General features: G+C 46.4%; 1 protein-coding gene across 1 annotated transcript in view; it reads left to right on the top strand.

The window, feature by feature from the left end:
* Window positions 1–26,299, top strand: part of LOC127570032 (ATP-binding cassette sub-family G member 1) — a 60,020-nt gene extending 33,721 nt beyond the window's left edge. The window contains exons 5-15 of the mRNA XM_052015244.1: window positions 2,167–2,217; window positions 2,624–2,769; window positions 4,663–4,786; window positions 8,151–8,265; window positions 13,076–13,224; window positions 16,307–16,408; window positions 19,940–20,108; window positions 22,347–22,447; window positions 23,566–23,724; window positions 23,936–24,054; window positions 24,921–26,299. Coding sequence (XP_051871204.1) covers window positions 2,167–2,217; window positions 2,624–2,769; window positions 4,663–4,786; window positions 8,151–8,265; window positions 13,076–13,224; window positions 16,307–16,408; window positions 19,940–20,108; window positions 22,347–22,447; window positions 23,566–23,724; window positions 23,936–24,054; window positions 24,921–25,149 — 1,464 coding nt within the window. The 3' untranslated portion in view covers window positions 25,150–26,299. The remainder of the gene's footprint in view (window positions 1–2,166; window positions 2,218–2,623; window positions 2,770–4,662; window positions 4,787–8,150; window positions 8,266–13,075; window positions 13,225–16,306; window positions 16,409–19,939; window positions 20,109–22,346; window positions 22,448–23,565; window positions 23,725–23,935; window positions 24,055–24,920) is intronic.
* Window positions 26,300–27,480: the final 1,181 nt, after the last annotated feature.

Raw genomic sequence — 27,480 nt, 5'->3', positions numbered from 1 at the left:
CCCCTCTTTGACTCTCTGCCACTTACCTGTGCTCGGATAATTTACAGTTCAAGTTCAAGTTATACTTTATTGTCATTCGCCCAAATGCTATAAAAATGCATGGAGGAACAAAATGTCGTTTCCCCTAGCCTTGCACAACAGAGGACATACAATAAACGCAGACAGAAAAATTGTGCAAGCACAAATAGTGCAAAAAAGTTATACAGGATACAAAATTAGTGCAAGGTCAGTGCAAAACCGATTTGGGCAAAGAAAATACAGAACTCAGTGTGTTGCACTAAGTGTATAAACATGTTCAGCAGCAGCCAAAGTTCTTATGCGCCGTTGTGCAAACCAGGACTTTTGACGCGGCATTTGTCTGAGACTGCGTCCAGGGTATTCAGGAGCCTGACAGCCTGGGGAAAAAGCCCAGCTAACTTACCAGTACATCCTTGGGATGTGGAAGGTAGCCGGAACACCTGAAGGAAACCACAGGGAAGACTCCACGCAAACAGCATAGGTCGGGATTGACTGCAGGTCCTTGGATCTGTGAGGTAGCAGCACTAACGACAGTGCTATTGTGCCACCCCTAATACCTCAACCTTGCCCTCTCCCTGTTCGACCAGGTAAGCTATCTTTGTAACGTTGGTGCAGAAACAGATTCAGGAGCAGCTTCTTCCCCTCCGCCATCAGATTTCTGAATGGTTCATGAATGCCACCTCGTTATTTTTTTTGCACTGTTTAAACACAGAACAGTACAGCACGATATAGGCCCTTCAGCCCACAATGTTGGGCTGACCTTTAAACCTCGCCTAAGACTATCTAACCCCTTCCTCCCACATATCCCTCTATTTTAAATTACTCCATATGCTCATCTAGTAATCTCTTGAATTTGACCAATGTACCTACCTCCACCACTGCCCCAGGCAGTGCATTCCATTGCCCCAACCACTCTCTGGGTAAACAACCTTCCTCTGATATCTCCCTTGAACTTCCCACCCATTACTTTAAAGCCATGCCCTCTTGTATTGAGCATCGGTGCCCTGGGAAAGAGGCGCTGGCTGTTCACTCTATCTATTCCTCTTAATATTTTGTACACCTCTATCATATCTCCTCTCATCCTCCTTCTCACCAAAGAGTAAAGCTCTAGCTCCCTTAGTCTCTCCTCATAATGCATACTCTAAACCAGGCAGCATCCTGGTAAATCTCCTCTGCACCCTTTCCAACGCTTCCACATCCTTCCTATAATGAGGCGACCAGAACTGGACGCAGTACTCTAAGTGTGGTCTAACCAGAGTTTAATAGAGCTGCATCATTACCTCACGGCTCTTACACTCGATCCCTCGACTTATGAAAGCTAACACCCGATAAGCTTTCTTAACTACCCTATCCAGCTGTGAGGCAACTTTCAGGGATCTGTGGATATGGAGCCCCCAGATCCCTCTTCTCCACACTACTAAGAATCCTGCCATTAACTTTGTACTCTGCCTTGGAGTTTGTCCTTCCAAAGTGTACCATCTCACACTTCTCCGGATTGAATTTTATTTTTGTAACTTATAGTAATTTTATATCTTTGCACCTTACTGCTGCTGCAAAATGACAAATTTCATGTTGAATAAGTTAGTGATAATAAATGTGATTCTGAAACATTGGTTTTCACTGAGGGGTCTGAAATAATTGATGTGTGGTGGCTCAGCCCATCCAGTTTTACAGAATATCTTGCTACATTTGCGCTGATACGGAGAGGTATCCAGTGTTTTAGAGTGGCAGTATAGCTACAGTTTCAGCAGATGATTGCTGAGCTGGGGTGGTGTATCGTGAGGAGGCCTGACATTGGGCCCCTGCACCTGCCTATCACTACCTCTTACTTGCATCTACCTATCACCACCTTGTGCCCACCCCGCCTCCCTTCTTTTGTCCACCTATCACTGCTCTGCTTTTCCCTCCTATATATTGGGCTTCCCCTTTTCCTATCTTCAGTCCTGAAGAAGGGTCCTGACCCGAAATGTTGACTGGCTGCTTTTCTCCACAGCTGCTGCCTGGCCTGCTGAGTTCCTCCAGCATCATTGTGTTTTTCGTCTCTTACATTGGGCTACGTTTCTGTTCCCTGCAGTTGATTAACATGGGATCTGTGCACAGCAGCTGACACCTGAGCCTCTTTGTAACTTAGTGTTTGTTATTTTTCAGGTCTCGGCAAACCTGAAGCTCCAGGAGAAAGACGAAGGCCGGAAAGAGATGGTGAGCCCCGTCTTGGGCTTGTCCTGATTCTGCTTCCTTATCCTAACCCTGCATTGGCTGCACATACAATGGAGAAGTCACCTGGTCTAGATGGCATGCATCTCGGGTTCACAAACACCGGTTCAACCACCGAGAAGTAAAAATAACTGCAGATCACTACATATTTTCCTAAACCCCAGGGAATACTGACCCAAACAGCTCAGCCTTTCCTTTTGGGGTAATCCCCTCATTCCCTGTAGCTCCTGGGCTTGGTGACAAAACTGCACTTGGGGCCTCAAATCCTCATTGGCTATCCTAGAGGTGGTGGAGAGATCGGGAGGATCAGGGAGGGAATTTAGGACTTGGGACCTCGGCAGGAAAGCCAACAACCCTTCTAATCTGACCTTATGATCTCACATCTTGATAGGTGAAGGAGATTCTAACTGCTCTTGGACTGCTGGAGTGTGCTAACATTCGGACAGGTAGCCTTTCTGGAGGCCAACGCAAGCGTCTTGCCATTGCCCTTGAACTGGTGAACAACCCTCCCGTCATGTTTTTCGATGAGCCGACCAGGTAGATTTTGCTCTTTTGTATAAACTTTAACACTCTCTTTGCAAAATCGGTGTAACGTGTTAAAATTGTGGACCTGGGGTGTGGGTGGAGGTGTATGCAGGTGTTTTTGGACCAGCTTTAGTTGAATTAAGATGCGAGAGTCTGCAGATGCTGGAATCTAGAGCAACAAACAATCTGCTGGAGGAACTCGTCTATGGGGCAGGGAGGGAGTGGACAGTCGACATTTTGGGTCACAGCCCGTCATCTCAACCTGAAACATTGACTGTCCATTTCCCTCCACAGATGCTGCCTGACCCGCTGAGTTCCTCCAGCATCTTGTTTGTTGCTTTATTTGAATCAACACTTATTTGGAAAGTCTAAACTGTAATCCAAAGAGTTAGGAGGTACTGATGGGTGGAAGTGCTTTGACCTGGATGGGACATCTCCCAATATTAACTGGTCCAGAAGCAAAACACCAAGGATGCTGAGAATCTGAAATAAAAACAGAACTCGCAAGAAGTGCTCAGCATCTGTGAATGTCCTTTCTTAAAAAGGGGACTGAAACTGTGTACAGTACTCCAGGTATGGCTTCATCAGAAGCAATACTTCTCCATTTCTAAACTTCAGTCCTCTTGTTTAAAAAAAAGACCGAGGTATTATTTGCCTTCATTACCACCTGCTGCCCCTGCCTGCTAACTCTTCTGCACAAGAATCATAAATTGCTTATCTACAGTCTTTCTCCATTTTGATTATAGCCTGCCTTTAGATTCCTCTTACCAAATGCATAACCTTAATTTTTTGGAGCCATACAGGTGAAAACACGGCTACTAATGAAGGCGCAATGGAAAAACGGGTGTGAAGGCCAGGAATCTTTTTATTATACATCTTCAGGATTTGGGTGTCTGTGGCAAGGCCGTCATTTATTGTTCCTCCCCAGTTACCCTTGAAAATGTGGTGTTGAGTTGCCGCCTTGAACTGCTACAGTCTGTAGCGCTGTTGGCTCAGGAGTTCTGGAGTTTTAGGCCCAGCAACAATGAAGGATTTAGTGATGTGTAAAGCACTTGGAAGGATTTTTAAACGAGTACAGAAATTTTAATTTCAGGGTTTTACCGGGCTAGAGACCAGTGTACACGCAGAGTGATGGAGGGATAGGACTTAATGCAAGTCAGGACAATTGATAAGCATAATATGAAGGGCAGGAGTAGGACACTCCACCGAGCCTGCTGCACCATTTAATAAGATCACAATTGATCTGCTTGTAAATTCATCAAAACATTCCCATCTACCCACAGTAACTTTTCACCTTTTTAAAGTCATAGAGTTATACAGCATGGAAACAAGCCCCTCAGCCCAACTCGTCCATGCCGGCCATCTGAGCCTCCATTTGCCTGTGTTTGGCCCCTATCCCTCTAAACCTCTCCTATCTATGTACCTGTTCAAATGCCTTTTAAATGTCATAACTGTACCCACCTCAACCACTTCCTCTGGCAGCTTGTTCCATATATCCACCACCCTCTGTGGAAAAACTTGCCCCTCACATCCCCTTTAAACCTTTCCCCTCTCACCTTATCAAACATCTACCTCTTTATTAACAATATTCAAAGACTCTGCTTTGAGGGAACAAATTCTAAAGACTCATCTCCAAGAAAAGTTCAGATCTCATCTCAGTCTTAATGGCAGACACCTTTTAAACATTGGCCCCTAGTTCTAGATTCTGCCACAAGAGGAAGCATCCTCAAGCACACATGCCCACCCCTCAGGATCTAACAGACAAGAAAGTGGAGTTGAGAAATCAGATCAGCTATGATCCCATGAAATGGTTGAGTAAAGTTGTTTGGCTTAATGGTCACCTCCTGCTCTTATTTCTTGCATCTTCTACGGGACTAATTTCATTGTCCATTTGTTTGGTTGCAGTGGCCTGGACAGTTCCTCGTGTTTCCAGGTTCTATCTCAGATGAAATCGTTGGCCCAGGGTGGGAGGACTGTAATCTGTACCATACATCAGCCTAGTGCCAAGCTTTTCGAGCTGTTTGACAAGGTAAGACACCTACTGCATCTCCTTCTGCTGGCCTTGCCCCAGTGATAGTCTAATCCCAGCTGTCCATGATTGCCCCTCACTCATGTTTGCGTGAGAGAGTTCCTCATCCAGAGTGAGTCGAAGGATACTAGGAGGGATTTCTGTTTCTGGAATGAACACACAGAGAATGTATTTCCACTGGTGGGAAGGTTGGCCGCCCACGTGACAGAGAATGATAACTGGCAAAGGTCTGACGTGAGGAGAAGCTTTCTCACTGGACATATGGTTGGAGACTAGAATGTACTGCGAAGGGTAATAGTGTAGACAGAATCAGCTATAGCATTTAAAAGGGAGCTGAATAAATATCTGAAAGGGAAGAATGTGTCGGGCTGTGAGGAGAGAGTGGGGCAAGCCTGATGGTTCTTCTACCAGGCTTGTCCCTTCTCGCACTCAAGGTGCCAATTGGGCTCCTTCTGTATTATGACCCGTGGTTCTCCTGCCCTACTTTGGTGGTATGGATGCGGGCTGCAATGAATGTTAGGTGACCCTTGGCCATGCACAGCAACAACTGGTTCGACTACATCATCCTTCCTTCACACTTGACTCAAGCAGATGCTTTCAGCAGGGTTCCTGGAGGATGGGAATCCTGGTTGATAACGCTGGAATAGTTTTTATTTCAGTCATGGATGTGAACGCCGCTGGAATTTGCCATCCATCCCACAAATGCCCCTGATTCAAGAAACCAGTTCAGAATCAACACCGAAGACAAATTTGGGTTGTTTTCTCTGGAGTGTCAAGGCTGAAGGGAGAACTGATGGAAGTATCTAAAGTTTTGGGAGGCAAAGAGAGGATAGATGATCAGTCTTTTTCCCAGGGGAGAAATGTCAAATACTAGAGGGCATAGGTTTAAGGTGAGAGGGGAAAGATCTAAAGGAGATTTGTGGGGCAAGTTTTGTGGTGGGCGCCTGGAATGTGCTGCCAGGAGTAGAAGTGGAAGCAGATAGCACAGCAATGTTTAGGAGGCATTTAGACAGGCACATGAACTTGCAGGCAATGGAGGGATGTGGACCACGTGCAGGCAGATGGGATTCATTAGGGCAGGCACGGTAGTGTAGCGGTTAGCGTAACACTATTACAGCGCCAGCGACTCGGGTTCAATTCTGGCTGCTGTCTGTAAGGAGTTTGTACGTTCTCCCCGTGTCTGCGTGGGTCTCCTCTTGCACTCCAAAGGCATGTGGGTTAGGAAGTTGTGGGCATGCTATGTTGGTGCCAGAAGCGTGGCGACACTTGCGGGCTGCCCCTAGAACACTCTACGTGAAAGATGCATTTCACTGTGTGTTTTGATGTACCTGTGACTAATAAAGAAATCTTATCTTATTAAATTTGGTTTCATGTTTGGCACAGACATTGTGGGCTGAAGGGCCTGTTCCTGTGCTGTACTTACTATGGTGAGGAAAAGCTGAGAGATAATATCGATCGCCACAGGACCGGCTAGGGACCAGATCAGAGGAAGTGTGTCCAGTTTCCCTGAACAACGCTGGTACCCCAGACAGGCGGCACGGTGTGTAGAGTCACTGCCTCACAGGTCCAGCAACCGGAGTTCAATCCCAACCTCAGGTGCTGTCTGTGTGGAGTTTACACATTCTCTCTGTGACCAGGTTGGTTTCCCCTGGTGGCTCCGGTTTCCTTCCACATCCCAAAGAGGTGTAGGCTGATCGGTTAATTGACTACTGTGAATTGCCCCTCGTGTGTAGATAAATGGTAGAATTTAGGGGGAAGTTGATGGGACTGTGGGAAGAACGAAATACGTCAAGTTAGAAATAGTATATCAATGGATCCTTGATGGTTAGCACAGACTTGGTGAGCCAAAGGGCCTGTTAGTGTGCTGAATCTCTCCAACTTAGACCGTGAGGTACAGCAATAAATGGAGGACGCAGTGAGTGGGAGCATTCGCATTCCACCGAAGTGATTTTGAGCCCTGTTGGTGGAGTGCTGGTGACTGGAATCCTACTCGGACTGGAAGCCACAGACTACCTTCAGATAGGAAGGTTTGCATGGAGAGAACAATCATCTCCTCCAGAGTGCCTTTGGGGATGGAGGGTGTTTGCCTGCCTGCATAGACAGCTATAAGCAGATCGGACTCTGTGCTTGAATTTATTCCGTTTGGTTTGTAATGGCAGTATGAACACTCTGCTTCTCATCCTGGTTTTCCCCCACCATCCACCACTGTCCCGCTCCCCTCCACCGCTCCTTCCACTGCCTACGTTGAGTGAGAGCCAGCTCCAGAACTGGTGAATCGCTCTGAATGCAGCTAACTAGCCAGACCCAGTGGATGTCACGTTGGGAGTGTGGAGAGTGGATTCGCCACATGATACTGGTGGCTAGAAAGACTAGCAGCCGTTTAGATCATAGAACAGTACAGCACAGGAACAGGCCCTTCGGCCCACGAGGCTGTGCAGAACTAATTAAGCTGCATGATAGAAAAATGGAGGGCTATGTGGGAGGGAAGGGTTAGCTAGATCTCAGAGCAGGCTAAATGTCAGCACAACATTGTGGGCCAAAGGGCCTGTACTGTGCTGTTGCGTTCTATGCTCTAATGACACCTAATCCCTTCTGCCTGCACGTGGTCCATATCCCTCCATTCTCTGCATTTTCATGTGCCTAGGAGCCTCTTAAATACCTCCATTGTATCTGCCTCCATCACCACCCCTAGCAGCACATTCCAGGCACCCACCACCCTCTGTAAAAACAAAAAACACCTTGCCCTGCACATCTCCTTTGAACCTTCCCCCTCTCACCTTAAATGCATGCCCTCTAGTATTAGACATTTTGACCCTAGGGAAAAAGATACTGGCTGTCTACGCTACCTATGCCTCTCATAATTTTATTAACTTTCATCAGGTCTCCCCACAGCCCCTGCCGCTCCAGAGAAAACAACCCAAGTTTGTCCAGCCTCTTGTTATAGCACATGCCCTCCTGGTGAACCTCTTCTGCACCCACTTCAAAGCCTCCACGTCATTTCTGTAATGGGGCGACCAGAACTGAATGCAATACTCCAGATGTAGTCTAACCAAGGTTTCATAAAGCTGCATCATAACTTAGTGACTCTTGAACTCAGTGTCTCGACCAATAAAGGCAAGCATTCCCTCAGACTGGAGCATGCTGGTGGATTAATGAGGTGGCATCAAGTATTATGTGGAGGTTAATAAGCAGCATGGTCTCAGACCCACTTATACTGTACGTAGGTGGAACCAGGCAGAACAAAGCAGGCTGCACTCTTCAGTCCAAAAAACAGTCTTCAGAAACGAGACTCAGCAGGGTGTGTGGGCAGTTGGAGGGGGATAATTGCCATTAATTCATAATTTGTTCCTTTCTTTTTATCCAGCTGTACGTTCTGAGCCAGGGACAGTGCATTTACCGTGGAAATGTTTGCAGTCTCGTTCCTTATCTTAAAGAGATTGGTCTACACTGTCCGACTTACCACAACCCTGCCGACTTTGGTGAGGTCTAATGCCATGAAGGGTTTCCCCATGAAACAGAGCCGTGCGATATGTTGTGTACCCCTGATAGAATGGGTGGGGGCTTGGTGGGACGTCCGACAGTGCAGCATTCCCCCAGTACTGCACTGGAGCATCGGCCTGGGCTTTTGTGCTCAGTTCTTTGGAGAGTGACTTGAACGCATGCCCAGGTTTAGAGTAACACAGCACGGAAACGGGCTGTAATGAAAACATTTTAAAATTAGTTCCTTGTTCTTTCCTGATTCAGCAGCAAGAGGGATTTGCAAACAAAGGAGGTGCTGTACATGTGTAAAAGGTTATAGAAACTATTATAGTTATATGAAAAATAAAATGCAAAAAGGAAGAAGAATACTTAAAATACAGAAGGAAGCTAAATACTACTTATCAACCAAACAATGAATTGATCTATACAATGCCAGAGGGAACCTCAGGTGTCCAACAGCCTTTCACACAGCCTCTGTCTGTGTCTTAGCACTGGTCGCGACCCAGCCTAAGGGAAGGTCCGGATTTGCACAGAGAAGGTGCCCCCTTTTATACCCCTCAAAAACGTGACTTTTACCCCAGTACTTTTCCATTCCTTAGTGGTACCAGCCTATACCACCTCATCACTCGTGACCTTTGTCCTAAATACCTAACTTGGAAACAGAGACAACTGGACTTTAAAGAAGAAAACATCCTTCACCGGTATCTGATCTCAAGGATGTGCATCTGTACTCTCATAAGTTCTCAGAACGTTCCCACAGTCCGAGCTGACACCATTTTGTGTTGCACACTACTGCACGTACTAAGGAGGAATCAGAAATGACTTTTGGCCAATTTAACTCTTTCCTTACACAGGCCCATCAGCCTAACTCATCCATGCTGACCAAGATGCCCATCTAAGCAAGTCCCATTTGCCTGCATTTGGCCCATATCCCTCTAAACCTTTCCTATCCATGTACCTGTCCAAGTGTCTTTTAATTAGTCTTTATTGTACTTTACTGTACCTGCCTCAACCACTTCCTCTGGCAGCCCATTCCATATACTCGCCACCCTCTGCGGCAAGAAGTTGCCCCTCTGTTGTCCTTTAAATCTTTCCCCTCTCACCTTAAACTAATCCCCTTTAGTTTTTGATTCCCTTTCCCTGGAAAAAAGACTGTGCATTCACTTAATCTATGCCTTTCATGATTTTATACACCTCTATAAGGTCACCTCTCAGTCTCCTACGCTCCAAGGAATAAAGTTCCAGCCTGCCCAACCTCTCCCTGTGACTCAGGCCCTCGACTCCTGGCACCATTCTTGTAAATCTTTTTTGCACTCTTTCCAACTTAATGACGTCTTTCCGACAACAGGGTGACCAAAACTGTACACGGTACTCCAGGTGTGGTCTCACCAATGTCTTCTACAACTGCAACATAACGTCCCAACTCCTATACTGGATGCCCTGACTGATGAAGACCAGCGTGCCAACTGCGTACTCCACACCCTGTCCTCAATATTAACTCTACCGTAACACCTCACAATGAGCAGGTGGGAATGGGGAGAAGTTAAAGAAAGAGAACATGGCCCCAGACCCAAACTCCAACGTTCATTGCAGCCTCTCCCCTCCCCAGCACTGCATCTCCTTGACTACCAACCACCCTCCACCTGCTAATCCAACACAGCTGCTCTCCCCTCTCCACCCCACCCTCCTCAACACTGTGGCCCCTCTTCTGATCTCAACCTCCCCGCCAACACCAGTTACAACACTCTCCACCCACTGCCCCTTATGTGCTCTTTCTCTCTCCTTTCAACTGCCTTTCCTCAGCAACCCCCCAGTCCCTGCTCCCAGTTTCCAGGGACTATTCCCAAGAATCTTCGATGTATCCTCATGCTTCTAACATTCATTCCCAGCTACACGGGCCAATGGTAGTTCAAAACCCATTGTAAACAAGGTCAGTAGGGCCCAGGTCCTGGGCTAGCCAAGGTCCCAGGCCAGTCGCTCGTACTCTCACCAGCTCCCAATATGTATGAGAGCTCTGGTGTTAATACATTCTTTTGGTCGTGATCTGGAGCCACTGGACGTTGTCCATTCTCAACTGTTAACCATACTTGTTGCTGCCTCGGTAAAGCAGCCAGCATAATCAGAGACCCCACTCACCCTGGACATTCTGTCTTCTCCCCCCTCCCATCGGGCAGAAGATACAAAAGCCTGAAAGCACATACCACCAGGCTCAAGGACAGCTTCTATCCTGCTGTTATGAGACTGTTGAACGGTTCCCCAGCACAATAAGATGGACCCTTGACCTCACAATCTACCTTATTATGGCCTTGCACCTTACTGTCTGCCTGCACTGCACTTTCTCTGCAGCTGCGACACTTTGTTCTGCAATCTGTTATTGTTTTACCTTGTACTATCTCAATGCACTGTGTAATGAATTGATTGGATGAACAGTATGCAAGACACTGTACCTTGGTCCGTGACAATAATAAACCAATCCCAATTCCAGTTACTTAGCACAGTTAATACAAGGTTTGCCTGGAAATGTGGGCCACACCTGTCACAGTCATAGAGTTATACAGGATGGAAACAGGCCCTTCAACTCATACCTGTCTCAGCTAGTCCCACTTGCCTGCATTTGGCCCATATCCCTCTAACCGTTTCCTGTCCGTGTACCTGTCTAATTATCTTTTACATGTTGTAATTATACCTGCCTGTACCACTTTCTCTGGCAGCACGTTCCATATTCCTACCACTCTCTGTGTGGGAAAAACTTGCCTTTCAGGTCCCCTTTAAATCTTTCCCCTCTCACCTTAAACCTGTGCCCTCTAGTTACAGACTCCCCACGCCTGGGGAAAGGACTGTGATCATTCAGGCCAGGCAGCATCCATGGAGAAAAGCAGGTGGTCAGTGTTTCGGGTCAGGGCCCTTCTTCAGGACTGAAGGTAGGAAAAGGGGAAGCCCAATATATAGGAGGGAAAAGCAGAGCAGTGATAGGTGGACAAAAGAGGGGAGGCAGGGTGGGCACAGGGTGGTGATAGGTAGATGTAGGTAAGAGATAGTGATAGGTAGGTGCGGGGGAGGAGGGGAGAGCAGATCTACCAGGGGATGGGTAAAAGACAAGGAGAGAGGGGGAGAAAAAAGGAGGCTAGGAAAGGGAAGAAGATTCTTTACCTCTCTTTTTACCTTTGACCCATCCCCCGGTGGATCTGCTCCTCCCTCCTCCCCCGCACCTGCCTATCACTGTCTCTTACCTGCATCTACCTATCACCACCTTGTGCCCACCCCACCTCCCCTCTTTTGTCCACCTATCACTGCTCTGCTTTTCCCGCCTATAGATTGGGCTTCCCCTTTTCCTATCTTCAGTCCTGAAGAAGGGTCCTGACCTGAAACGTCGACCACCTGCTTTTCTCCACGGATGCTGCCTGGCCTGCTGAGTTCCTCCTGCATCATCTTGTTTTTCATCTAGATTCCAGCATCTGAAGTCCTTTGTTTCTCTGTGACCAGTCACCTTATCTATGCCCCTTGTGATTCTATGAACCTTTAATGAGGTCACCCCTCAGCCTCCTACACTCCAGGGAAAACAGTCCCAGCTGATCCAGTCTCTCCTTATAACTCAAGCCCTCCAGTCCCAGCAACCCAGAGACGAGATGGACACTGTAAAGCCACCTTACCCCGGATTTTGTTTACAACACACAGCTTGTGCTGTACTGTGGATACATTTGGCCTGGGAGCCAACCTTCATTGAATATTAATCTGGAGAGTGCTAGAGAATGCAACACAGGAGCTGTATCAAGAGGCTCAACTAGCAGCTTGGCCACATCTCGGAAACAAATCCCCTTGGTCCTCTCGATGGTTTCTTTCATTAAAATTATTACCAGGAAGAATTTAACCTCCATTACGAAAATGAAAAGGATTTGGGTCACTGGCAAAAGTTGTTGCAGCAGCTTCTACATGTCTGTAGACCTGAAAACGAAGTAGGAGCTGGAGAAAGCCATTTGGCCCCTCGACCCTGCTCTATCATGTAAGATCATGGATGATTTTTTTTTCTCAACGTTATCTCCATTTACCATGGCTCTTTTGCCATATCACTTGATTCCCTTAATATTTAGAAATCTATCAATCTGTTTTGAAAGAACTCAGTGACTGTGTCTCTGTGGTTTTCTGGGATAGAACATAGAACAGTACAGCACAGGAACAGGCTCTTCAGTCCACACCTCCACCACCAGCCCTGGCAGCCTGTTCCAGGCACCCACCACTCTGTGTTTTTAAAAAGAAAACTTGCCCCCCACATCTCCCCTTCTATGCCCTCTAGTATTCGACATTTCTACCCTGGGGAAAAAAGATTCTTGCTCTCTAGCTTATCTATGCCTCTCATAATTTATGTTGTTAATTTATGTTTTTCTTGTGAATGTTGCATATCTGATGCAATGTGCCTGTGATTCTGCTGCAAGTAGGTTTTATGTTGCACCCACTCATGTACATGTGCATATGATAGTAAAGTCGACTTTGACTTCGATCCTTCTAAACTTGAGAGGGTTGAGGCCTTCCGTACTCAAATTCTCCTCGTATCACAGACCTGCCATCTCGAGAACAAGTTTGTATTCTCTCTCTGACATCCATAGCCTTCTCTTGGATATCACAGCTTTACACAGTGCTCCAGTGTGGTCTCACCAAGGCCCCACGCAGTCAGAGTAAAAGATCTTAGCTAAAGCCAGCCTACCTTTCATTTTCCTAATTGCCTGCTGCACCTTCACAGTAGCTTTCAACAACATGTTCCCTCATGTGAGATGAGCTGGCGTCCAGCCTAACAAGTTGTGCTTGCTCCCGCAGTGATGGAGATTGCGTCTGGGGAGCACGGAGACCAGAACCCAAGACTGGTGAAAGCAGTGCAGGATGGGAAGTGCGATACCGACTGCAAAGCTCGAGAGATTGAAGAGAAGGATCTAAACCCCATGCTTTGGCACAGACCATCCATTGAGGTAGGCGAGCCCCTTCGTAGTGAAGTGATGCTGCTACTGTTGTAGCCTTGTACTGTCCTCCACTAATGCAGCCCTCCTTGGTCAAATCTTCTTTAGTTCTTCTTACTTCTGTATTGGTATTGCTCAGTAATGATGAAGTTGGGCAGTTGTCTTGATGGAGTAGGGAAGCTGTGTCTTTTGTCATACAACTCCCACCTTTCCCTTGCTAATTGATTTTCCAACTAACTTAGCCGTACACACTCTTCCTTGATTTCCATATTTTTATGACTTAGATGGCCCATTGAGTCTGAGCTAGCGCACAGAGCAATCCCCTTCCCCAATGAACTTTCCCTGTAGCCAATTCTTCTGATATTCCCATCTAATCTAATACAACACCTAAGGGCAACTTCCATTGGCCAATTAATCTACCAACTTGCACATCTTTGGACATGGTTGACATGCAGAAGTGCTTTCCCCAAGCAATTCATGCACATGACTTGATTTTATCAATATGCCTGACACTCACTCTACCTTATTGGCAGAAGTTTAACCAATGGAGTGCAACCTACTACCTGCGTTTTTCACTCAGCATAAAATAAGAAGCAAACCCTTTGTCAAGTTTCCAACCATATGAATTAAAATGATCTTGTAGGGACATCAGTATTTTGCCAACATAGGAGACTGAAGAAGTTGGCATCTGGAGCAAAATCCGAACTGCTGGAGGATCTCAGCAGGTCAGGCAGCATCTGGAGAGGGAAGTGGACAGTCAGTGTTTCTGGTCAAGACTCTACAGATGCTGCCTAACCCACTAACAGATGCAGCCTGAGTTCCTCCAACAACTTTTATTTAAAACTCAATGTTTTGTCCTCTGATTGTGGACAATCTAACTGGAAAACAAAAAAATTGCAGAAGCTGGAATCCGAAGCAAAAACAAACGCTGAAAGAACTCAGCTAGTCAAGCAGTATCTGTGCAAAGTGAAACAGTTATCATTTCACTTTGAGGACCCTTCATCAGAACTGAGAACGAGAGAAAGCAACAAACAATCTGCTGTAGCTCCAGATTCCAGCATCTGTAGTCACTTGTGTCTCCAAGAGGCAAAGCAAGTTAGTCTGGGTAGCAGAGAAAGTAGGCGAGCTTGGAACAAAGGGAATGCCTATAATAGGGTGAAGTAATGGACAGCTTTTGAGTAGATTGGTTTACATGCCTATCTGACTGTGAAGATCATTTTGGTGTGCCGGTATCTACAGGAGCTTTTCACAACAGTGGTCATGGCTATGAGCCCAGACCTCATAGTGGTGTGGACCACTCATACCACAGAGGTTAGTGATCATAGGGAGGGGAAAAGGACGATAGTCAATGGTACTACCCTTCATTTTCCCAAATCTCTATGGTGTCCTTCCACTACGTGAAAGATGTTTCAAGAGGGCAGGCATAGTAGTGTAGCAGTTAGCATAAAACTTTACAGAGCTAGTGACCCGGATTCAATTCTGGTCACTGTCTGTAAGGAGTTTGTACTTTCTCCCCGTGTCTGCGTGGGTTTCCTCCGGGTGCTCCGGTTTCCTCCCACATTCCAAAGAGGTACGGGTTAGGAAGTTGTGGGCATGCTATATTGGCGTCGGGAGCGTGGCAACACTTGTGGGCTGTCCCCAGAACACTCTGCGCAAAAGATGCATTTCACTGTGTGTTTCGATGTACATGTGACTAATAAAGATATCTTAACTTATCAAGATCTGGAGAATTATAGCTTTAAGTGGGATTGGCTGAAGATATTTTCTTTAAAGACTGAGGAGAGTTTTAATTGAGGTGTGTAAGGTGAGAGGGAGCCAAATTTGAGCATCAGGATGAAATGCACTACCCACTGAGTTCACTAAAACCAGATGAAATCTAATTTCTGGGCAACTGTTCATTTGGAAAAAAAATTATTGATGGAACTTAACTTTGAAACCAGCCTACATCCCACGGTCTGGAAACTGACATCTTCAGTACGCGTTGGACTGAAGTAAGACAGGATGCGAAAATGGAAACTAATGGAATGTATCACGAGATATTATACTGTACAGGGTGACACAGCTAATAGAGCTGCTCCTTACAGCTCCCACAACCCAGGTTCAATCCTGACATCAGAATCAGGCTTATTATCACTGACATATGTTGTGAAATTTGTTGTTTTGCAGCAGCAGTACAGTGCAAGGCATAAAAATTACTATAAGTTACAGAAATAAATAAATAGTGCAAAAGAGGAATAACGAGGTATTGTTCATGGACCATTCAGAAATCTGATGGCGCAGGGGAAGAAGCTGTTCCTGAATCATAAAGTGTGGGTCTTCAGGTTCCTGTACCTCCTCCCTAATGGTAGTAACGTGAAGAGGGCATGTCCTAGATGGTGAGGGTCCTTAATGATGGATGCCGCCTTCTTGAAACACTACCTCTTGAAGATGTCCTCAGTGGTGGGGAGGGTTGTGCCTGTGATGGAGCTGGCTGAGTCTACAACCCTCTGCAGCCTCTTTCAATCCTGCACATTGGAGTCTCCATACCAGGCTGTGATGCAGCTAGTCAGAATGCTCTCCACCGTACATCTGTAGAAATTTGTAAGGGTCTTTGGTGACATACCAAATCTCCTCAAGCTCCTAGTGAAGTAGAGCCACTAGCGTGCCCTCTTGCTTATTGCATCAATGTGTTGGGCCCAAGATAGATCGTCTGAGATGTTGACACCCAGGAACTTGAAGCTGCTTACCTTATCCACATCCGGTGCTGTCTGTGTGGAGTTTGCACATTCTCTCTGTGATTGGATGAGTTTCTCTCAGGTGGTCCGGTTTCCTCCCACATCCAAAAAACAAGTGGGTTAGCTACTGTAAATTGCCCCTGATGCAAGTAAGCAGGATAATCCTGGAGGCAATGATGGGAGTGTTGGGAGAATAAATTAATAGTGGGGGAATGGGACTGCTCTGTGCACCAACCTAGACTTGATGGGCTAAATTGCCACCTTCCATGTTGTATGGAAATGTATGGTATGGCCCAGTCCCATGACCTGGCTGTGTCTGATGCTGAGCTGACAGGAGTTCCTTCTAGTAGCTCGCTGAACACTATCTTTATCTTTTCCAGGATCCATCACCATCGGAAGGCTGCCACAGTTTCTCAGCTAGCTGCTTGACCCAATTCTGTATTCTCTTCAAAAGGACCTTCCTCAGCATCATGAGAGACTCGGTAATAATATTGTGCAATCACGGTGCCCATAACTGGGTAATAATGGGCTTATTGTCCTTGGGTAAAAGTGGATGATCTAGCATGCTCCAGCACAGCTCTTATGTTCGTTAGATTTGTTCTCTCACAGTCTGTCCTCATAACTTCCTGCTCCCAGCTGCACCATTACCTTGTGATCTCACTGACTGGCACCTGCAGACACTGTTCTCGGTTCCTTCATCTGCTTCATTGGAAACTCTTGAACCCTGAGGTCCCTGTGCAGATCTCTGATACAGGGTTTTGACCCAAAACATTGACAATTCCTTCCTCCCCACCCCCACAGATGCTGTTCGACTCACTGAATTCCTCAAGCATGTTGTTCGTTGCTTCCTGGGAGATGAGACTAGTTTCATCCTGATGATTTGAATTTATTCCTGTTATCCCCACTCTTTGGCCTTTTGTGCCTAACCAATTCCCAATCCGTCCAATAAGTTGTATCCAGTTCCAGATTTTCTCATTATTGTTGACTGCCTCTTAATGTTTGACAAGGTTCCATGTTTCAGGAAGTCTAAAGAATATCCATGGTCACTTCATATTTGCTAGAACTCAAGAACAAGGGCAGGCACGGTAGTGTAGCAGTTAGCGTGACGCTATTTACAGCGCCAGCGACCTGCGTTCAATTCCAGCTGCTGTCTGTAAGGAGTTTGTACGTTCTCCCCGTGTCTGCGTGGGTTTCCTCCGGGTGCTCCAGTTTCCTCCCACATTCCAAAGATGTACGGGTTAGGAAGTTGTGGGCATGCTATGTTGGTGCCGGGAGCATGGCGACACTTGCGGGCTGCCTCCAGAACACTACACAAAAATATGTATTTCACTGCGTGTTTCGATGTACATGTGACTAATAAAGAAATCTTAAAAAAAGAGAAAGCAGGAGTAGGCCACGTGACCCCAGCATTCAATATGATCATGGCTGATCTGCTCCTCCTCTGTGCCAATTCCCTACATCCTCAATTCCTTGATCTTCCAAATATTTATCTACCTCGGCCGTAAATGCATCTAGTGATCTGGTCTCCTTGGACAGATTCACTATCCTGTGAGAGAAGAAGTTTCTACACCCCTCAGTTTTAAATGACCTGTTCCTTACTTTGAAGCTCTGTCCCCTTGTTCGTGACTCTCTCACTAGTGGAAACATCTCCTTATCTACCCTGTCAACCTCTCTTGGAATCTTACATGTTTGAGTAAGGTCATCCCCTCATTCTTCTAAACTCTAAGGGATACAGACCCAAACTGTCTAGTATCTCTTGATAGGACAACCCACTCATCCCAAGAGTTAATGTGGTGAATCTCCTTTGGACTGTCTTCAATGCTACTATATTTTTGTTTTAGCTAAGGGCACCAAACTGCGCACAGTACTCCAGGTGTGGCCTCACCAACACCCTGTCCAAATGTAACAAAACCTTCTTATTCTTAAACTCCAACCCCTTTGCAGTAAAGGCTAACATGTCTTATGCCTCCTTAACTACTTGTAGGACCTGCCTGCTAACTTCTTGTGATTCAAGCACTCAACGGGAAGGTCCCTCTGAACTTCACTCACCTGCAGCCTCTCTCCATTAAGATAATAATCCGCCTTTTGATTCCTCTTTCTGAGGTGCATGACCTCGCTCTTCCCAACAGTAAACTCTATGGCCTTTATAGAATCTATAGACTGTGCAGAGAATTGCAAGCACAGCTGGAAAGATCATTGGAGTACCTCTTCCCTCCATCCTGGACATCTACAACACACGATGCACCCGCAAGGTCTGCAGAATCATAGATGACCCCTCTCATCCCTCCCACGACCTATTTGTCCCACTGCCGTCTGGCAAGCGATACCGGAGCATCCGGGCCAGAACTACTAGACTGTACAACAGTTTTTTCTCTCTCAGGCTCCTGAATACCCTGAAGGCAGTCTCAGACAAATGCCACATCAAAAGTCCTGGTTTGCACAACGGTGCCTAAGAACTTTGGTTGCTACTGAACATGTTTATACACTTAGTGCAACACAAAGTTCTGTATTTTCTTCGTCCAACTCGGTTTGGACTAACCTTGCACTAATTTTGTATCCTGTATATACCATTTTTTTGCACTATTTATGCTTGCACAATTTTTCTGTCTGTGTTTATTGTATGTTCTCTCTTCTATGTCCTCTGTTGTGTGAGTCTGGGAGAAACGACATTTCGTTCCTCCATGTGTTTTACAGCATGTGGGTGAATGACAATAAAGTAACTTGAACTTGAACTTTCACCATTTACAAACTTGTGCTGGCTCTCTCCAGTCAGCTCAGATTAGTCAAAACACTCTATATTTTCAATAATAAATAGGGCACAATTATCATGAATAATTAAGACCAGTAAGTAAGTCGATTTTGTTTTATTTATTCACTCATGGGATGCAGACAGAGCTTGACTGTACTAGCTCTTGACCTGATGAACTTGCTTGACTAGTGGGCAGTTATCTGGGAGGGAAGTGGGGGAGTCAGTAGGGGAGAAGGGAAGACAACCCACTGACTTTGGTTTGTCGGGGACTTACTCTGTAACCAGATACATTCCTCCCTTGTTCTTGACCTGAACCACACTTTGGAGAGTGATGGGCCTGAAATTAAGGATTGAATCTTGTACTGGGACAGTAGTGCTTTTGGAAATGTTATTGCGTCTCTATTCGGATATATCTCCTTATTGTGACAAATGCAATAATGGAGAGGCTTCCTTAATCCATATGTTTTGGTCATGTCTGATTTTGGAGAAATTCTGGATAGAGGTATTTCAAATGTTTTCCGTATTTCCTAAAATAAATTTTAAGCCAAATCCTTTAACTGCATTATTCGGCATTGTTGGAGAAAAAGATACAATTCTGGAGACTTCCGACTTACACATATTAGCCTTCATTTCTGTTATAGCCGGGAGGGCTGTATTGCTTAAATGGAAGGAAACTATTCCCCCTACACATGCTCAATGGTTACGGGATGTTACGTCATATCTAAATTTAGAGAAGATCCGTTGCTCTATTTCTGGATCTGTTCTGAACTTCCAAATATTATGGGGACCTTTTTTGAACTACTTTCAAAACTACTGATTTGGTGCTAAATGTACAGATATTGGCCAATACTACTATGTCTTTAGGATGTTACTAAACAGCTTTGGTTTTGGTAGTGGGGTTAGATTTTTTTATGTAATAAAATTATTCAAATTTATCAATATCATTGATTTTTTTTTGTTTATCAATATGAAGCATTGTGATTTCTTGTGTGATTCAATACAATCTATTTTGTAACATTTTCTTTTTTTCCTTTGTTTCATGCATTTTGTACTTACTTGAAATTAGTAAAAATATTGACAAAGAAGGAAATGTGAATGACATTAGGATTATGAATGCATGGATATCCAACCCCAGTTGGCAGATTGTGGTGACAAGAATGATCTTCAGATGTTTGAGAGACTTGGCCATGAAAAACACTCATCGTTACCACCAGACATGTTTCATTTGTAAATGGATCTTCGGCGTGCCCTTTTGTCTTGCCAGGTCCTCACTCACCTACGCATCACCTCGCACATTGGGATTGGCCTGCTGATCGGTTTGCTCTACTTGGGAATCGGCAACGAGGCAAAGAAGGTGCTGAGCAACTCCGGCTTCCTCTTCTTCTCCATGCTATTCCTGATGTTTGCAGCACTGATGCCAACGGTTCTCACCTGTGAGTGTCTCTGTCTCTGCACTGCCCTGCCTGAGCCACCCTGCACCACGTGCTACCCCTCTGAGCATCCTGTCTGGTCCACACCACGTAGGACATGGAACAGTAGAACACAGTATGGCCCTTTGGCCCACAATGTTGTGCCGACCTACATAAACCTACTCCACGATCCATCTGACCTCCTACACAGCCCATAACCCTCCCACTTTTTCTTACATCCAAGTGCCTATCTAAGAATCTTATAAATGTTCCTATTGTACTAGCCTCTACCACCACCCCCAGCAGTGCATTCCAGACACCCACCACTCTCTGTATAAAAAAAAAAGCCTACGTCTGACATCTCCCCTAAACTTTCCTCCACTCACCTTGAATGTATGTGCTCTGCTATTGGCCAATGCCACCCTGGGGAAAAGGTGCTGGCTTTCCACTCTATCTAGGTCCCTCATAATCTTAGACACCTCTATCAAGTCGCCTCTCATCCTGCGTCACTCTAAAGGGAAAAGTCGTAGCTCGCTCAACCTTGCCTCATGAGATGTGTTCTCTAATCCAGGTAGCATCCTGGTAAATCTCTTCTGCACCCTAAAGCTTCCACATTCTTCCTAGAATGAGGTGACCAGAACTGAACACAATACTCCAAGTGTGGTTTGACCAGAGGTCTATAGAGCTGCAACATTACCTCATGGCTCTTGAACGCAATACCCCGACTATTGAAGGCCAACATACCACAGCCCACAGTTACATGTTAACAAAAGATTGTGTCCTTTCTACTTGGGTGGGGGAAGAGTTGGGGGGAGCTGAACTATCTCACGTTGCAAGGGGAAAATGTTTGCAACTACTATGCTTGCTCATCTCTCAGACTTTGTCTGCAGGCAAATTATTGAGCCCTGCACCTCTATCTATTAGAATCATAGAGTAATGCAGCACTGAAACTGGCCTTCGGCCCAACTCACCCATGCTGAACTAGGTGCCCATCAAGCTAGTCCCTTTGCCCGTGTTTGGCCCATATCCCTCTTAAACCCCTCCTTTTCATGTACTTATCCAAATGTCTTTTAAATGTTGTTATTGTACCTGCCTCAACCACTTCCTCTGGCAGCTCATTCCATATATGCACCACCCTCTGTGTGAAGAAGTTGACCCTCAGGTTCCTTTTAAATCTATCCACTCTCACCCTAAACCTATGCCCCCTAGTTTTTAATTCCTCTTCCCTGGGGAAAAAGATTGTGCACATTCACCCTATCTATGCCCCTCATGATTTCACACCTCTGTAAGATCACCCCTTAATCTCCCCATTCCAAGGAATAAAGTCCTAGCCTGCCCAATCTCTCCCTATAACTCAGGCCTTCGAATCCTGGCAATATTCTCGTAAATCTTCTCTGCACTCTTTCCAGTTTAATGATGTCAAGGTGACCAATACCGAACACAGTACTCCAACTGCAGCCTCACCAACATCTTGTACAACTGCAGAGCGGTTAGCGTAATGCTTTACAGCGCCAGCGACCCGGGTCCAATTCTGGCCACTGTCTGTAAGGAGTTTGTACTCCCTGTGTCTGCGTGGGTTTCCTCCGGGTGCTCCGGTTTCCTCCCACATTCCAAAGACGTACAGGTTAGGAAGTTGTGGGCACGCTATGTTGGCGCTGGAAGCACAGCGACACTTGCGGGCTGCCCCCCAGAACACTACGCAAAAATATGCACTTCACTGTGTGTTTCGATGTACACGTGACTAAAGATATCTTAACATAACGTCCCAACTCCTATACTCAGTGCCCTGACTGATGAAGGCCAGCGTGCCAAACGCCTTCTTCATTATCTATCTACCTGTGAGAGCACTTTCAGCAAACTCTGTACTTGTGCTCCAAGGTCCTTCTGTTCCACAACACTCCCCAGGGCCCAACCATTCACTGTATAAGTCCTACCCTGGTTTGACTTCCTAAAATGCAAGACTTTACACTTGACCAAATTGAAAGCCATTTGCCAATCTATTGAAGAATAGCTTCCTCGTCTACAATTACTGTCATTGTAACCCAAAATATGGTTTTGCTTACACATTACTGGGTCTGTCCCAATGGGCCAACGAACAGATGCTACTTGCACCTGTTTTATGCCCTGAGCTCAGTGGTTAACATCTCCTGGACCAATAGTGATGCCAGATTAGCCGTGAGCTGTGGGATCTGAGCCTGTGGGTGACACCAGGGTCATTCAACTCTTCATCTAACCCTTGTGCGGATTCTTTCTTCCTTGCAGTTCCACTGGAGATGGGGGTGTTTCTTCGGGAGCATCTGAACTACTGGTATAGCCTAAAGGCCTACTACATGGCAAAGACGATGGCTGATGTCCCCTTTCAGGTACTGAAGCTTGAAGCTCAGTTTTCTGACAGCACACCAGTTCCCTGAATTACCAGGGCAAGTAAAGTCGAGTTTATTGTCATGTGCACAAGTACGCTGAGGTACAGGTACAATGAAAAACTTGCTTGCCACAACGTCACAGGCAGGTAGGTTCAGACAACACCCAGGATATAAATTATACATAAAATTATACAAGACAGTGAAGAGAGAGAGAAAAAAAGACTACACAAAAACAAGACGGTGCAAAATAAAAGACAGCATCAAAGACAAGTCCATGGTAGTGTGAGAGGCTGTCCGTAGTGTTCCGTTGCTGAGATAGGGTTAGGGTTGTGCAGGTCAGTTCAAGAACCCGACAGTTATAGGCAGTTAAATAACCACTGCTCCTAATTCTTTCACCCCAGTGTGTACCAAATTGGTAAATTGGTTTATTATTGTCGCATGTACCAAGGTACAGTGAAAATGTTTTTCCTTTGCATGTCATTTCATCACATCAGTACATTGAGGTAGTACAAGGGAAAACAATAACAGAATGCAGAATGGTGTTACAGTTGCAGAGAAGGTGCAGTGCAGGCAGACAATAAGGTGCAAGGTCATAATGAGGTAGATTGTGAGATCAAGACTCCATCTTATTGTACTAGGGGACCATTCAATAGTCTTATAACAGTGGGATAGAAGCTGTCCTTGAGCCTGGTGGTACGTGCTTTCAGGCTTTTGTGTCTTCTGCCCGATGGGAGGGGGGAGAAGAGAGAATGTCTGGGGTGGGTGGGGTCTTCTGTTTTAATTACTTTATAGATTTTCTGGGGCTTCAAAGTGATGCTGAATGTGAATGTCAAAGAGGGAGGAAGAGAGGGAACTCTGTCGACTTTGGCAGTGGTTGATCTGGGGAGTGGGGCCTCGCTGGCTGTCAGAGCTGTTGTGTGAGTGTGTCAGGCTGCTACACTGGGACTGCTCCATGGTGGGTGCTGGGGTTTGAACTCCCTGTGGAGACTGCAGCGGGAGCCTCACTGTAACTAATGCCCTGATCCAGGGCAGGCAGACGGTGATCCTGGGGTGGTGGAGGGGCCTGACTCGATGGAATGGTGTCAGGAATGGTCCAGTTACACCTGTTTTGTGTACAGGTGATGTTCCCCGTGGCCTACTGCAGCATCGTGTACTGGATGACCTCTCAGCCCTGCGACGCTCTCCGCTTCATTCTCTTCGCTGCTTTGGGGACGATGACGTCACTGGTCGCCCAATCCTTGGGCCTCCTGATAGGAGCAGCTTCCACATCCCTTCAGGTCAGAGGTCAAATTGTGAATCCTCTTCAATCACTCCCTCGCTCTCTGCCCTCCCTTTACTTTTTATATCTTCTCCCTTCTTTCTCACTTTATCCCTCGCTCTCGCTTTCCCTTTTTTGTCCCTCCCTCTGTCCTCCCCGTCCCCCCCACCGACACTACTGCCTCTGTCTTATTCCCAAATGTAAATTAACCCTTTCCTTTCCATCCCCAGGTGGCCACATTTGTGGGTCCAGTTACGGCCATCCCAGTGCTGCTCTTCTCCGGATTCTTCGTCAGTTTTGATACCATTCCCAAATATCTCCAATGGATGTCGTACATATCTTATGTCAGGTAGTTCAATGCATCCGTACATGAAGGTGCTTTCTACGTCAAAGGAGCATCCATTTTGATAACGTAGACTATAAGACTGCACCTAATGCTGACACTGTCCATTCGGGCAAATGTTCCAGGAAGAGGAGTTGAAGGGCTTGAACAATGAGACTAGTCTACAGTTGGGACCTGGTGCTGAAATGTTGATGGGTTATGGTTCTTCTATGCTTGACACTAAGTGTACAACATAAGACATAATAAATAGGAGCAGGAGTCGGCCATCTGGCCCGTTGAGCTTACTCCACCATTCAATAAGATCATGGCTGATCTGGCCGTGGACTCAGCTCCACCTACCTGCCTTTTCCCTGTAACCCTTAATTCCCCTACTGTGCAGAAATATATCTAACTGTGTCTTAAATATATCTGATGAGGTAACCTCTTCTGCTTTCTTGGGCAGAGAATTCCACAGATTCACTGCTCTCTGGGAAAAGCAGTTCCTCCTCATCTTCATCCTAAATCTACTCCCCTGAATCTTGAGGCTATGTCCCCTCGTTCTAGTCTCACCTACCAGTGGGAACAACCTTCCTGCTTTTATCTTGTCTATCCCTTTCATAATTTGATATGTTTCTATAAGATCCCGCAGTGGTAGCTTGATGGTTCTGTAACTCCCTTGTGTTGACTTCAATGGGACTGAGTTTTGGGTCATTGGATTGAATGGCCTATTGTGTAGGTGAGTGGTAGAATCTGGGGGGAGTTGATGAGGATGTGGGGAGAATAAAATGGGGACTAGTGCTTGATGGCTGGCACAGTCATGGTGGGCTGAAGGGCCTGTACTGTATTGACTCTTGGACTCTGGACACTGACAGGAACGGGTTGTCTCCCCACAGATACGGCTTTGAGGGCGTCATCCTATCCATCTACGGTCTGGGCCGTGAGGACCTCCACTGCGAGAAGGACGAGACCTGCCACTTCCAGAAGTCGCAGGCCATTTTGAAAGAGCTTGACGTGGAACACGCCAAACTTTACCTTGATTTCATCGTCCTGGGAATCTTCTTCATCTCTCTCCGCCTCATTGCCTACTTTGTGTTAAGGTATAAGATCCGGGCTGAGAGATAAAACCCTGACCACACAGCTGGATGGCAATGGTAGGCAGTTCAGATTGTCTCACTGCCGTGACTTTGGACCTCGGGGACACTGTGCCATGAGAATAAAATGGCAAAATTCCCTCTGGCGCTGAGCTCCAAGTGTGGGATCTGGCTACTTGGTCTTGTCCACGGTCAAAAAATTCACCTGGCTGGCAAAGTTTCTTTCTCCAGATGTTTTGATGTGCCAAATATTTTCTCCATTAGGCAGGTTTCTCCTCTGTCTGAGTGGGACAACCATGTGACACAGGAGTATCGCGCAGTGTCAATTGATACTGGAGGTAGCCTGAGCAAAATTGTCGCTGTTACTGTGTATTCAGGGGAAGGGCGGTATTCAGGAGGAAGGCTGCTGGCAGTTTTGGTATTGGTTTGGATGAGGGTGGTCGGAGGGGAAATGGGATTATCGGGGTAATATTTCAATCCAGAATTGCTGCTTCATTTTATAATGGCAGCAAGTTACAGTGCCGTTGGAAAGGTGTTTAAATAGAGAGGCACAAGAGACAGCTGGAATCTGGAGCAACGCACAGTCTGCCTGAGGAACTCAGTGGGTCAGGCAACATCTGTGGGAGGAAAGGAATTGTCAACCATAAGATATAGGAGCGGAATTAGGCCATTCGACCCATCAAGTCTGCTCCATCATTCAATTATGGCTTGTTTTCTTTCTCAACCCCATTCTCTTGCCTTCTCCCTGTAACCCTTAACCCCCTTACCAATCAAGAACCTTAAATACACCCAATGACTTGGCCTCCACAGCCCTCTATGGCAACGAATTCCTCAGGTCCTGATGCAGGGTTTGGACCCGAAATGTTGACCATTCCTTTCCCCTTACAGATGCTCCTTGTCCTGCTAAGTTCCTCCAGCAGATTGTTGCTTTAACAGAGGATGTTGGCTCTCTCTGGAGGCCTGAAACTTGTGTCCGTTATTTACGGACTCGGGATTGAACTTCATTTCGAATAGATATCGGCTGTCTCCACCTTCGCCCTCCCCTCCCTGCACCTGGCACCAACTGCTTTTGTTTTTTCTCTTGTATGCCTCCATCTATCATCCACCTGCCTCTGTCTCCCAGCTCCACCCCCTCCCCTCTCCAACCTGGTTCCATCCCTCACCTCTCCTCTGTCCACCAATTACCAACTGGTCCCCGTGTCGCCACTCCCCCTCTCCTCTCTATACCAGCTACCTCCCTTCTCCACTCTCAGTCCCAATGGAGGGTCTCAACCCAAAACATCGACAATTCCCTTTCCCCTCCCCCCACAGATGCTACTCGACCCACTGAGTTCCTCCAGCAGATTATCTGTTGCTCCAGATTCCAGCATCTGCAGTCTCGTCTGTGTCCTCATTTAGAATTTGTAACGAGTGGACAAGAAGTTAGCTCCAACCCTTGGGAAGACTGACTTGATCCCAAGCCAGGAACTCTTGGCCTGCGATTCCCAGTGGAGGATAGAGAGTTTGAAGTTTGAGATTAAATCCAGTACATGATCTACCCTGTCGGGTTTGAGTTGAAATTACCCATTTCTCTTTGCACGTGGACAATCGGTGTGTGTCAGGGGCAGGTGAGGTTAGAATATCTATTTCGCCCCTCCCTCACCAGCCATCCCACATGTCAGCTCTACAAAAGGGTGATTTGATTGGGAGCCAAGCGTCTTGTGCTTTCTGTCCTCTCCTCCTACCTCAGGCTCGGGATTGGACAGATTCCTGTCGGTCTTGGGCCTGAAAGGGGATTTGACCAGAAGTGGGGCAACATGCGCAGGGAGTGGGGGGAGTGAATTATCTCCACATGTCCGATACAACCTCCGCGCTGAGTTGCTGGGTGATCACTTAACAACGAATGAATGTTTCTTTCCACATTCCTGCCCCGAGACAATTGACACCTTTGCTTTTAAGACCTCTTGGCTAAAGACAGAGTAACAGCCACTGACACAGATTTAAAGCAGCAATATCTGATTGGCTGCCATCAGCATCTCCTCACCCCCACAACCTTCCTGGCCCATTGTTCCACCTCTGGTATTTCCCTCTCTCAACTGTAAAACACTACCACGCACTTCCACAGGGCTGCAGCCATTCTGATTGCCAACCCTAATTAGATTAAATACGGTCTCTTCAGAAAGTGATTAGCTGTGACCACGTGGGACTGAAGGGCCCTTCAGTTGGAAGAAGGTTGCTGTGAAGTGGGGTAGTTTCCCGATTTCCCCTCTGATCTCAGTTGTAGTCAACCAGTGCCCTTGATGGTTGTGGAACCAAGACAATTGGATGGAGTGGAGCCACTCAGCCAAAACCCACGCCCAGAGTGTGCAACCGTCATCTTCAG

This window comes from Pristis pectinata, chromosome 4 (assembly GCF_009764475.1).
Source record: "Pristis pectinata isolate sPriPec2 chromosome 4, sPriPec2.1.pri, whole genome shotgun sequence".
NCBI lineage: Eukaryota > Metazoa > Chordata > Chondrichthyes > Rhinopristiformes > Pristidae > Pristis > Pristis pectinata.
This window is presented reverse-complemented; position numbering and strand designations above follow the sequence as displayed.